Below are 14,021 nucleotides of genomic sequence, written 5' to 3'. Positions count from 1 at the left end.
CCAAAATGATGGTGTAAATAAGCATTGATTAAATTGAGTAATAATCTCCCTAGAGAGACACAAATGACACTCCATGTTTACTGGGAAATTTCTTGGCCAAAGTGTTGAAAAGGCAATTCATTTCCAGGTCAAATTACTGTTGAATTCCAAATCCTATTGCTGGCCAGTTAATTCCAAACCACATTTAATCCAACAAAGCTTCAGCATAAAAATGCACTGGATGGTATTATGCTTTATATTTTGTCCTATTTCAAGTTTAACTTTAATTATGGTTAATAAATGAGATGCGTTTTAAAAATCAACAATATTGAGGTAGTTGGACAGCAGTTACTGCTGTGTTCAAGACAAGGAGGAAACATCAGGTATCAATTAAGTGTCCACAAAAGACCGTGTAGACAGTGGAATTGAAACAGGGGTACTTTGCTTGTAGTTGCAAAGTTTCCTAACAGCTCAGCCTATGGTCAACAGCTGAATGATGTAAAGCCCTAAACTTCATGCTCATGTTTTAACCCCCAAAACTAATCTTCACTTTGCTCTGAATTTTGTTGAGCATAAAACACAGCCTTTGTGTGGGTGGTGAACTCAACCGGCAGCCACATTCTGTCCAAGTCTATTTCTCCAAGAGATGCAATCCTGCTGTGCTTGACCACTGCTGTGTGAACCTAGCTCTCAGTTCTGGAGCAGCCAGCATCTGTGTTCTTAGAGGCTTTCGGGGCAGCCATGAGCATCACAGGTGAAGATGCTTTTTGGGATTACTGGGAATCAAGTGCTGTTAACTCCCTCTCTTGGGTACTATGACTACTGATGTCCTCCCAGATCCCCTTTATCAGCTTTGGCTAAAAGGCTTGCACCTGGGATCTTCTCTGGAGGTCACACAAACCTTCCCCCAACTCTATGTGGCCAATGACTGATTAACATAGAAGTACAAAAGCCAGACACCTGTGGTTCAAAGGGACAGATCATGGTAGAGTTTACAATCCAGAGCTTGGGATCAGGCTGAAGAGGAGCTCTAGCCTAGACCATATCCTTACTTAGCGCCTGTCCTGGCCCCCTCCTGCTTCTCCTCTCCTCTTAGCTGAAGATCCTTTCCTCAGTAAATCATATGCACACAAATTCCTGTCTTTGTTTCTAGAAACCCATTCTAAGACAAGGATGAACCAGAAAACCTGTGTGTGTGTGGGGGGTGGTGGTTTGAGGTGTCACCTGGTGTCAAGGACAGCACAAGGCCAGTCAAGGGAAGAAGACTATCCTACATGCTGTTATATAGACTGTAAGTCCATTCAGAATGGGCTTAACACCTGAGCAGATGAGATGCTTACAGGATGACACAATGGGATGTGGGAAGGATATCTTGCCATATTTTATATAATTTTGTTTGTAAATTAGCACACATATATTGAATGTAAATCTGTTTTACTAGTGGTAGTAACAATCAGAAGATGTTTTACAGCAATAATAATACATCTTCTAGCAGTTATAATAGCAGGATTCTAAACCAGAACTCACAGGTTTTTTTATATCGCAAATGTGAATGTGTGTATACACACAGAAATATTGTCGAGTCTGTGTATTCAAGTCAATGTTATATTCCGGCAGTGAGCGTTCTGACTCACCTTTCCCGTTCTGCTTTATTCTTGATAGATTTATCTTGGCTGATGGCTTTGCTATTTTCCATAGAAATCTTAGCCTGGTGTGCTCGCATTTCCTTGCTTTCCCTATGTATTAAAAATAAACAAACAGGTGGTGATCATTTTGTAATGTATAGAAATATTGAATCACTATGTTGTGTACTAACATAGAAGCTAACATAGTGTTGTAGATCAATTATACTTCAAAAAACGAAAAACAAACCTAACCAAACTCCTAGAAAAAGAGATCAGATTTCTGGTTACCAGAAGCAGGGGTGGGAGGAGGGGGAATTGGAGGAAGGTGGTTAAAAGGTACCAACTTCCAGTTATAAGATTAATAAGTCCTAGGGATGTAATGTACAACATGATAAATATAATGAACACTGCTGTACTTTATATATGAAAGTTGTTAAGAGAGTAAACCCTAAGAGTTCTCATCACAAGGAAAACATATTTTTTTCTTTTTCTTTTCTTTTATATCTATATGAGATGATGAATGTTCACTAAACTTTCTGTGGTAATCGTTTCATGACGTATGTAAAGCCAAAACACTATGCTGTACACCTGAAACCATACAGTGCTGTATGTCAATTACATCTCAATAAGACTGGAAAGAAGAAAAATAAATTAGGGGAGTGGAGAGCTAGTGTTTAGTGGGTATAGAGCTTCAGCTGGGGAAGATGAAAAAGTTCTGGAGATGGATGGTGGTGATGGTTGCACAACAGTGTGAATATACTTCATGCCACACATTTTAAAAATGGTTAAGTGGTAAATTTCATGTTATGGATATTTAACTCTAATAAAAAAAAATGAAAACGTAAACAGAACCACATGTAACAACGGAACTAGGTTCACTTTTTATTTCACTATTGGGCTCATCAAGTTGTTTTGTACTCTGTGTCAAGGAGGGCAGGATCCCCGGTCCACGAGGATGCTTCTCCTGGGGGCAGTGGGTCACTGTGAAGTAACAGTGGTGGGCTGGGAAGAAGTGACATTATGTGTGTCTAAGCTAACCCTAACCACACAATGATCATATTCAGCTGCCCAGAGTAGGACACTGTCATTAACACGCCATAAGAATTCTGAATAATAAAAGCTACAAATCCTAAGTTATATACAAATATCTCAGGCAATCATGTTTACCAACCTATATACAATTTTAAAAAAGTAAATAGTGAGTACAGCATGAGAGTAATCAAAGAATGCACAGGGACAACCACTTATGATCAGTAAAATACAAGGATATTCCAGCTTTGCCCCATGTTTTTTGGGATCAGATGGCTTGGAAGAGGAAGGATATTCTAACACTCACAAATGACCATCCTGTTTTCTGAAAGCCCAGGGGAAGGAAGGGGATGAAATGGTTTCAAATAAGCATAGGAAATAGGGGGGAAAAGGATGTTTACAGGTGACTGATCACTGTGTGTGTGAATACGTGTGTGTACCACAAAAACTCATATCTTTAGATTATTGATGAGTACATGAAAAGCATATAATTTAGAATAATAAAATGAATATTATTAACAAAGAATCTTCCCAGGAACCTGTGGTGATCTCCTGGAAGCACTGCCTGGAAATGAGGGACCAAGGAGTGAGGTTGTTTAAGTAGTGTTTGTACTTCAGGGAAAGGGATGGACAAAGCTGAAACAGAGAGTTCTTCAGTCAGAGACCTTAGGACCACAGAGGCTGGAATATGTATAGAAACTCCTGGGACCAAGAAAATGGCTCTCAAAATTTTTCATAACTTGTTATTAAACAAGTTCTTTCATTCAACAAGCACTTATCTATAACCAAATAATGCTGCTGAATGTTAAGAAGGCAAGATTTTTTAACCGAGAGCGACAGCTGTGATGGTGACAAAGAAACACAACTATAGAATGCTTGAGAAAAAGCTTCGATGCTGTTGTTTTTTTGAAAAATACCCCTGCCATCGATCTATTTTTTAAGATAAGTTAGTAATAAGGTTATGGTTCCTTCAAATGACTTCCTGTGTCATGCAAGAATTCATTTACTTTTTTTTAGACAATGTCTGCTGTTGTGGGCTAATTTTTTCCCTTTATTCAACTTCAAAAAATTAGAATAGAGTACCTTATTCTTTGAAGTATCTTTGAATAAGGGTGGACACCTAAAATCTGGTATTGTAGCAATGGTCAAAAGGAGGATGATGAACAGACCATTCTGTGTACTAAATCAAGAACATTTCTAAGGGAAAAAAAGACAACTTTTAATCCTATACAAATAAATAGAATACGTGAAAATGGATAGGGTCTGGAAACTTAGCCCACAGTAAACTCAGGATAGTATACCTCATTTAGTTGATTCATGTGAGAATCAGAAACTATGGCAAAAATACTTCATGTTCTTATGGCTGTATATCACTCCAAAATAAAGTTGGAAATCTGAGAATGTGCCTAGATAATTCATGCAGTTAGATTTTAAAAGTTTTTTTTTGATTTGTTTGTAAAATCCTTCTGTTTTCTACTTTTTTGTGTGTATCAACAGGCCATAACTGTGGCATACAGTTGGCACTAGGGAAGGTGCAGGCGAGCTGCAACAAAGCTGTGATAAAAAGACATAACTGACCTAAACACTCTTCTGCCCTAGGAAAAAGTCCAGCTCATCATCTGCAACATGCAATTGGCTTAAATGGGGTGAGACCAAAATAAACAGATACTTTTTGCTGTTTCTTAATCAGGCCTGCTTTTCTAGAATTCATAGTCCAGACAATGGAAACAAGGGTCTTTCCTTAGGTACCTCTGAGTGATCAGAACCAATCCCTCTAGGAGCTCAACTGCTTGGTCTTTATCTCCTTCTATGTCTTCTCTTCTAAGAGGCTCCAGATCATTTTTCAAAGGCCACCTGCAGTCCTATCATTCTGTGAAGCATCTGGGACCACTTGGAGGCAGTAGAGCCTTTGACACTTTTTAGTATGTATCATATGCTACTTGTAACGTGACTTAATTTGTCATGGGAGTGTGAGATCTTGCCAATGCTTGGAAGCCCTTTGATGGCAGAGGCCATTTCTTATAGTTCCTCTTGCTCACATCAACTGTACAATAGGATATATGTAAAAGCTCAATGTTGTATGTCAAGTTGATTTTCCTTACTACCTTGACAGGTGCATACACACACACACACCACAAAACTAGTCTTTTGTAAAAATTGGGAGTTTCTTCTGGAGCTAACTCTCCCACCTGTCATGGGACAGTTTCAACTGCTGGGTCTGCTGCTCGTGGGCGTTGATCAGGAGCTTTTTGAGCAGCTCACACTGCTGGCTGAGGTGCAGATCCCGGATCTCCTGCTCCTCTGCACTGTGGGTGTTGATCATGTCTGACCACTCTTTTGTGTGCTGTGCCACGATCTCCTTGACCTGCGTGGGGAAAAGGGGGTGGTGCCACCTGGAATTCTCACAGGTCAGGTAGGAACTGAAAGCACAATATTAGCCATGCATTTCAGATCCCTCCCACCAGTTTACTTGGTCAATCAGTAGACACCCACATAACCTGCAAAAACATGTACTAATCAGTGGGAATCAGGAAGTCATTGCTTATTAAAATAGAGCAATCACTTTGGCTCTAAATACTTAATCATGACCCGTTATTTCAACTGCCTAACTCGCCCACACTCTGGTTTGTCTGGGCTTTGGGCTCCTTTACCAATTCTATCAGAATTCTCTTCATCACATCATATTTTTCTAGCTTCACTTCCACAAGGCCACAGATCTGAATAGAGAGATGTGTGTTCTCTTATTCCTGGATCATGACTTATTGTGTCATTTTAACAGACACTGGGGTAGAAAGTCTTCCCCTGCAAAGAGTATCCACACTCTTCACACTGTGGTTTTACAGCTCATCAATAGCTAGAGTCTCTTTCTCCACCTCCTTGAATCTGGTTGACCTGTGACTTGCTTTAGCCACAAGACAGTAGCATATGTGATGCAAGCAGAAGCTTGGAAAGTACTTATCCTTTTTCTATGCCTGGAACTCTGAGGCTAACCTGTGGTAAAGCCTGTGCTAGCCTGCTGGAGGATGAGAGGTCATGTAGGAAAAAACAACCAGCAGTCAGCTACCCATCAGAGAGCTGAGTGAGGCCATCAATCTCAGCTGACTGTTGACACACACGAGCCCAGCCAAAATCAGTAGAACTGTCCAGTGGAGTATAGCCCAAATTCTAACCCACTGAACTGTGAGCTAATACATGGTAATTGTCTTACGCCACTAAATTTTGGCATGGTGTTTCATGCAGCAAAAGCAAATTGATACGGTGGCCAATGTTTCTGCTTTCCTATTTATGCAAAGCATTTAAAAATCATGGCATGTTGCATAGTTGTTAATTCTCAAATATTCCAGTTAAGAAGAGAGAAAGAGAGAGTGGGGAACAGCTCTCAAAGATACACAGCTTACTGCCTCTACAGACTGCATGGCAGAGTGGACACAAAATACACAGCACCAAAGAGAACTTCGGCTTGGATGCCTGGCTGGCCCAGGTGTGTGGCAGGGTCGCTGGCTGGATGACAGTGCTGCATGTAGACATATGGAGGCTGGCTGGTTTGACCAAAAGCTATAGTTGGAAACTTTCTTTCACAGTTTCTTTTCTTTTATAATTATTATAATTATTTATGTTCTTGATGGCACCTTGGTGCTCAGCTCTCCAAAATGTCCATAATCTTAATTAATGTCCCCTAAACTATTTTCTTATGTCTTTGGGGGAATCCAAGTAATTAGGCTCATCTCCTAGAATCTCAGCTCTGGATTTTTTCCCATCCCAAACTTCCATAGCAAAGTTAGGATGGAATAAGTATCAAAGAGCTACTGAACCCTCAAGGTGGGTGGTTTTTTGTTCTATGATCAGTGTTACTTCTATAGGGAATCATATTCTGTATTTTATACACTATTTCCTTTTAGTCCATTTATTATTTCCCTTGATGCCTCTGAAGCAGACAACATAGATATTGTGAGCATATGTTTACAAATTAAGGAAAAGGTGTTCCTTGAAATGGCTCTTCTCCAAGCCAGTGAGCCCAGACCAGCCCCAGGCTACTGTTATTTCTGATTTAAACTGGGTGCAGCTTCTAAAAACTTACACAATATCTTCTGTAGTTGCTGCTGAAAAAACAGGCATTTTCTTACCTTAGATTTGTGATCTGATGTCAGCGTCTGAATTTTAATTTCTGTTTCTTTCTTCATTTCGAGACAATTACTTCCCCTGAAAATGGAAAACCACAAATGCATGCCAGGCATTAGATATCTTTCCTCTCCCAGGAACCTTTGCTCCAAAGCCTTCCAATGAAGACAATTTGTTCATCAAACATGGACGCCATGGCTCACTGGGCAACCTTGGTTCTTCCAGTAATAGATGCACACCTTACAAAATATCTGTATCGTGATTACTCAATTCAACCACTACACAAAGAGACATTTCAGACCTAACAATTATTTCATTGTTAAAGGTTTGTTTTCAGAATTTCCATTTTGGTTCCTGCTTTTCTTCAAGCTATTCTTTATTTATTCAATAATACACTATTTAGGATGAGAACTGAAAAATAGGACCTCAGCCTTGAAGCGAGTTTTCAATTCTTCCACTTTGTTTGTAAAGCCAGATTTTTGTTTTTGACACATGCCAGCAAGGGAGAAAAATAGCATTTCTTGGCAGTGTAGGGTAATTTTTGCCTCTTACTCTATTGTGAGTAGGAAATATATAATAGGCAACTGCCCAGAAAATATTACTGCTTATTTCAGTGATTACTTTTTCGTTTTGGAATATCCATATCATTGCTGAAACCAGAATAGGCCCTGAACTTCTGCTTTCAGCATATATGCTCTGATTTATTATGGCCTAAGTCAGAGTGCTTCATCATATTATTAATAGAGAGTGTCTCTGAGAGGCACATTTTAAACATCCAACTTATCACTTCTCCATGGCTGGCACTGAGTGTGTTTCCCTCCTACACTGTTATTCAGTGAGCTTGCGGCATCACAGAAATATTCCCCCAGCTTAATTCTATCAATAGATAAAATCATTTTTCTCAAGTGCTCATGGAACATTCTCCAGGATAGATCATATCTTGGGTCACAAATCAAGCCTGGGTAAATTTAAGAAAATTGAAATTGTACCAAGTATCATTTCCGACCACAATGCTATGAGACTAAATATCAATTACAGGAAAAGATCTGTAAAAAATACAAACACATGGATGCTAAACAATAAATTACTTAATAACGAAGTGATCACTGAATAAATCAAAGGAGAAATAAAAAAATACCTAGAAACAAATGACAATGGAGACACGACGACCCAAAACCTATGGGACACAGCAAAAGCAGTTCTAAGGGGGAAGTTTATAGCAATACAATCCCACCTTAAGAAACAGGAAACACCTCAAGTAAACAACCTGACCCTGCACCTAAAGCAGTTAGAGAAAGAAGAACAAAAAACCCCCAAAGTTAGCAGAAGGAAAGAAATCATAAAGACCTGATCAGAAATAAATGAAAAAGAAATGAAGGAAACAATAGCAAAGATCAATAAAACTAAAAGCTGGTTCTTTGAGAAGATAAACAAAATTGATAAACCATTAGCCAGACTCATCAAGAAAAAAAGGGAGAAGACTCAAATCAATAGAATTAGAAATGAAAAAGGAGAAGTAACAACTGACACTGCAGAAATACAAAAGATCATGAGAGATTACTACAAGCAACTCTATGCCAATAAAATGGACAACCTGGAAGAAATGGACAAATTCATAGAAATGCACAAGCTGCCAAGACTGAATCAGGAAGAAATAGAAAATATGAATAGACCAATCACAAGCAATGAAATTGAAACTGTGATTAAACATCTTCCAACAAACAAAAGCCCAGGATCAGATGGCTTCACAGGCGAATTCCATCAAACATTTAGAGAAGAGCTAACACCTATCCTTCTCAAACTCTTTCAAAATATAGCAGAGGGAGGAACACTCCCAAACTCATTCTACGAGGCCACCATCACCTTGATAACAAAACCAGACAAGGATGTCACAAAGAAAGAAAACTACAGGCCAATATCACTGATGAACATAGATGCAAAAATCCTCAACAAAATACTAGCAAACAGAATCCAACAGCACATTAAAAGGATCATACACCATGATCAAGTGGGGTTTATTCCAGGAATGCAAGGATTCTTCAATATATGCAAATCAATGAACGTGATACACCATATTAACAAAGTGAAGGAAAAAAACCATGTGATCATCTCAATAGATGCAGAGAAAGCTTTCAACAAAATTCAACACCCATTTATGATAAAATGCCTGCAGAAAGTAGGCATAGAGGGAACTTTCCTCAACATAATAAAGGCCATATATGACACACCCACAGCCAACATCGTCCTCAATGGTGAAAAACAGAAACCATTTCCACTAAGATCAGGAACAAGACAAGGCTGCCCACTCTCACCACTCTTATTCAACCTAGTTTTGGAAGTTTTAGCCACAGCAATCAGAGAAGAAAAGGAAATAAAAGGAATCCAAATTGGAAAAGAAGAAGTAAAGCTGTCACTGTTTGCAGATGACATGATACTATACATAGAGAATCCTAAAGATGCTACCAGAAAACTACTAGAGCTAATCAATGAATTTGGTAAAGTAGCAGGATACAGAATTAATGCACAGAAATCTCTGGCATTCCTGTACACTAATGATGAAAAATCTGAAAGTGAAATCAAAAAAACACTCCCATTTACCATTGCAACAAAAAGAATAAAATATCTAGGAATAAACCTACCTAAGGAGACAAAAGACCTGTATGCAGAAAATTATAAGACACTGATGAAAGAAATTAAAGATGATACAAATAGATGGAGAGATATACCATGCTCTTGGATTGGAAGAATCAATATTGTGAAAATGACTCTACTACCCAAAGCAATCTACAGATTCAATGCAATCCCTATCAAACTACCACTGGCATTTTTCACAGAACTAGAACAAAAAATTTCACAATTTGTATGGAAAAACAAAAGACCCCGAATAGCCAAAGCAATCTTGAGAACGAAAAACTGAGCTGGAGGAATCAGGCTCCCTGACTTCAGACTATACTACAAAGCTACAGTAATCAAGACAGTATGGTACTGGCACAAAAACAGAAAGATAGATCAATGGAACAGGATAGAAAGCCCAGAGATAAACCCATGCACATATGGTCACCTTATCTTTGATAAAGGAGGCAGGAATGTACAGTGGAGAAAGGACAGCCTCTTCAATAAGTGGTGCTGGGAAAACTGGGCAGGGACATGTAAAAGTATGAGATTAGATCACTCCCTAACACCACACACAAAAATAAGCTCAAAATGGATTAAAGACCTAAATGTAAGGCCAGAAACTATCAAACTCTTAGAGGAAAACATAGGCAGAACACTCTATGACATAAATCACAGCAAGATCCTTTTGGACCCACCTCCTAGAGAAATGGAAATAAAAACAAAAATAAACAAATGGGACCTAATGAAACTTAAAAGCTTTTGCACAGCAAAGGAAACCATAAACAAGACCAAAAGACAACCCTAAAAATGGGAGAAAATATTTGCAAATGAAGCAACTGACAAAGTACTAATATCCAAAATTTATAAGCAGCTCATGCAGCTCAAGAGCCAAAAAAACAAACAACCCAATCCAAAAATGGGCAGAAGACCTAAATAGACATTTCTCCAAAGAAGATATACAGACTGCCAACAAACACATGAAAGAATGCTCAACATCATTAATCATTAGAGAAATGCAAATCAAAACTACAATGAGATATCATCTCACACCAGTCAGAATGACCATCACCAAAAAATCTAGAAACAATAAATGCTGGAGAGGGTGTGGAGAAAAGGGAACACTCTTGCACTGCTGGTGGGAATGTGAATTGGTACAGCCACTATGGAGAACAGTATGGAGGTTCCTTAAAAAACTACAAATAGAACTACCATATGACCCAGCAATCCCACTACTAGGCATATACCCTGAGAAAACCATAATTCAAAAAGAGACATGTACCAAAATGTTCACTGCAGCTCTATTCATCATAGCCCGGAGATGGAAACAACCTAAGTGTCCATCATCAGATGAATGGATAAAGAAGATGTGGCACATATATACAATGGAATATTACTCAGCCATAAAAAGAAATGAAATTGAGCTATTTGTAATGAGGTGGATAGACCTAGAGTCTGTCATACAGAGTGAAGTAAGTCAGAAAGCAAAAGACAAATACCGTATGCTAACACATATATATGGAATTTAAGAAAAAAAATGTCATGAAGAACCTAGGGGTAAAACAGGAATAAAGACACAGATCTACTTGAGAATGGACTTGAGGATATGGAGAGGGGGAAGGGTAAACTGTGACAAAGTGAGAGAGAGACATGGACATATATACACTACCAAACTTAAGGTAGATAGCTAGTGGGAAGCAGCCGCATAGCACAGGGAGATCAGCTGGGTGCTTTGTGACCGACTGGAGGGGTGGTATAGGGAGGGTGGGAGGGAGGGAGACGCAAGAGGGAAGAGATATGGGAACATATGTATATGTATAACTGATTCACTTTGTTATAAAGCAGAAACTAATAAAAAAATTTAAAAACTAGATAAAGTCTTTCAAGGTAAATGCAGTGATAGGTTTTATTCAACAGTTTCATCTGTTGGCATAAGCTAAGGATTCGTGTAATATTAAACATCAAAATTGCATTTTTTTTCCTTGAGTGTATCAACCTTATTATTTATTACCTAGCAATGAAAAATGATTTCTGGAATTTTTCCAACTGTAATTTGTCCTTCCTTCTCCCCCTCGACCCCCATGCACCTTAAAGGTACCATGAAAGACACAGTTATTACTTCATTAACCAACAGCTGCAGAACTTGAATAAAGCTCTTCTTTTCCACTTCAGTCACTCCCTTCAGCTGAGTGACTCACTTATTTTCCAGGAATCATTGTTAATGATGAAAACACAGTTAAGACTAAGTTCTTCCTTGGCCTAAACAGGCAGTTGAACTGTGGGAAAAGACAAAACATAAAAAGGCAAAAAGCCTCCAGAAGGACATATACAGCATTTACCCCTTCTTCTTCATTGCCTTCTCTAGGATTTTCTCATGAGTTGACTTCTCCTTGTCATACTGCGCCACAATTTTGTCAACTTGTGTGCAATGTAGCTTCTGCATGGTACTGTGCTCCTGAACGAGAAGAATTTGTAGTGACGAGTTAGACCTGTTGTGTAGGTGCTCAACTTTATCCTATGTTGGGCTGGCATAATTTTCACCAGCTCTTTCAGAGTCCTGGTTTGAAAATCAAGGAGTAACTGAGTCTGGGAGCTGGAAAGACTTCCAATCTCCCACCCAACCCAACAGTTTCTTGTATTCACATAAGGTCTCTCCAACGAGGGGGTTTCCAGCCTCAGTCCAATGAACATGCCCACCTCAAAAGGCAGCCCTGCCCACTGCTGGGCAACACCAATCATCCCAAAGTTCTTTCTTCTGCACATATATGTCTCCATAGAACTGCCACCCTTCCATCTTTGTTCTGCTGAGTCATCTAATTAGTCCACTGCCCCTTCTACAACCTAGTCCCAAAAACCCAAGTTCAGCTACCATATTTATTCTCTTTCACATGCTAAATATAACTATTCATTATGTAGCATGGCTTCTAAACACCGTGCACTTTTTGGAAGGTCTTGAATACCATCATTACACAATGAGAACCTCCATTGTGGTTGTCAATATCAGCTCATTTTGAATACCCATCAACTGATATTTTTGCCAGCTTCCTAATCTAGATGCACTCACAAGGCTGACAGAATGTTCAGGAACCCTGGGCTTCAGTTTTACAGATAGTTAAAATATTTCTCCATCTGCTTCCTTCAATCACTGAAAATGGGGCTGCAATGCTTTGAAAAGAAGTATTTCTTTATAAACATTATTTCTTCCTGATAATTTGGCCACAGCCAGGGACTTAACTGAAATCAGATTTCTTTAGCTGCTTAGCCCTTAATCATAGAGGAAAACAGTTCAATCAGTAATATCCACTCTAAGATGGTGCTTGATGTTATATCCTAGTCTTACTCTTGAGAAACTTAGAGAAATGAGATGATAATAAAGTCTGGAATGGATCGACTTTGTTCAGGTTATGTAACTACCCTCATGGTCATGTTTCCTTTTGCTTATTTTTTTTAATTGAGTAACAAAAGTGAGTGACTTATTTTTTTAATTAATTTTTTTCCTAAGGTAGGCTCACCTTTAACCTAATTCATGAATATCTTTAAAAATTTCATAAAATATAAATGGGGGAGGGATTTTGAACTTTCCCAAGATTTTCTTAATTTCCCAACACTGTTAGCAGGTTAACACAGGACTTGATTTACAGTTCATTTATATATAAATTCTTCAGAAATGCATTGGTGCATATGGTCTCAGCATTCCTGTCCAGTGAATAAATGCCTCTGGGAGAAGGCATGGACGAAGGTCATGCTAGGCAGGAAGGTTCTCGGAATAGGTCCTGATAACAGGGACAATGAGTGCTCCAAGGTTTTGTTACCTTGCTCTGGATTTGGGGTTAGGGAATTATATGTAACAATGTCCTGCTTAATTTGTGGTAACCTGAAACACCTCGTAAGTCCAGTCCTGTTACCAATATATGTGCCCTTTTGTGTTATAAACTAGGGGTTCTGCATTGGGTTAAGGACATGGACAGTCTCAGGTCTTAGGACAGGCTTCTTACCCTCTCAGTCTGTTCATCTTTATAATTGGGAGAGTGATACCTTCTTCAATCTTTATAATTGGGAGATTGTTGCCTACTTCATAGGGTTGTTAGGATTAAATATAAGAGAAATCATATTTCAAATGTCTGTTATACCTTATTCAAAATACAGTTACATACAAACCTACTTATATTATTCAGTACTCATGAAAACATGCAGAGAGTGACCTGGGAGAAGGGAGAACAGCCTGAGAAGTTAAATCAATAAACTTTTCCTCCAAGCTTAACCTACTGCCGCAGGAATAGATTGACAGGTCGATGTATCCTTATTTAAATGGATTTAGCTACTCTTGCATTGTCATGGGGAAAAAAACCCCACTAAATCACCCTACTACTAGCCTTCCTTCTAAGATTTAGCAATCATCATGCCTGTTTGTCACATGTATTAATTTTCCTGGGCAAATAAGGGGATCTATGCAAATCTAGAATAAAGCATTTCAGAGGTGCCACATTCCTATGTCTCTTGCAAATATCATTGAAAGGAGGGTGGAGAAGATTGTTTCTTTAAATATTCTAGTGCAGCACAAGAAAAGGAAAAAAAAAGAGGCTCTGAGGATTGGAAGTAAGCTGACATAGACTATTGCTTAAGGAAGTATTCTGGTGAACCTTAATTAACCCAATT

General features: G+C 38.7%; 1 protein-coding gene across 1 annotated transcript in view; it reads right to left on the bottom strand.

Annotated features, from left to right (window-relative positions):
* PLCB4 (phospholipase C beta 4) overlaps nucleotides 1–14,021 on the bottom strand; it is a 432,769-nt gene that overhangs the window by 11,272 nt on the left and 407,476 nt on the right. Inside the window, exons 32-35 of the mRNA XM_082644421.1 lie at nucleotides 11,705–11,820; nucleotides 6,758–6,833; nucleotides 4,823–4,998; nucleotides 1,614–1,715 (exon numbers count right to left, since the gene is read on the bottom strand). Of these exons, the coding sequence (XP_082500547.1) occupies nucleotides 1,614–1,715; nucleotides 4,823–4,998; nucleotides 6,758–6,833; nucleotides 11,705–11,820 (470 nt within the window). The remainder of the gene's footprint in view (nucleotides 1–1,613; nucleotides 1,716–4,822; nucleotides 4,999–6,757; nucleotides 6,834–11,704; nucleotides 11,821–14,021) is intronic.

This window comes from Mesoplodon mirus (assembly GCF_964341445.2).
Source record: "Mesoplodon mirus genome assembly, chromosome: 15".
Lineage (NCBI taxonomy): Eukaryota > Metazoa > Chordata > Mammalia > Artiodactyla > Ziphiidae > Mesoplodon > Mesoplodon mirus.
This window is presented reverse-complemented; position numbering and strand designations above follow the sequence as displayed.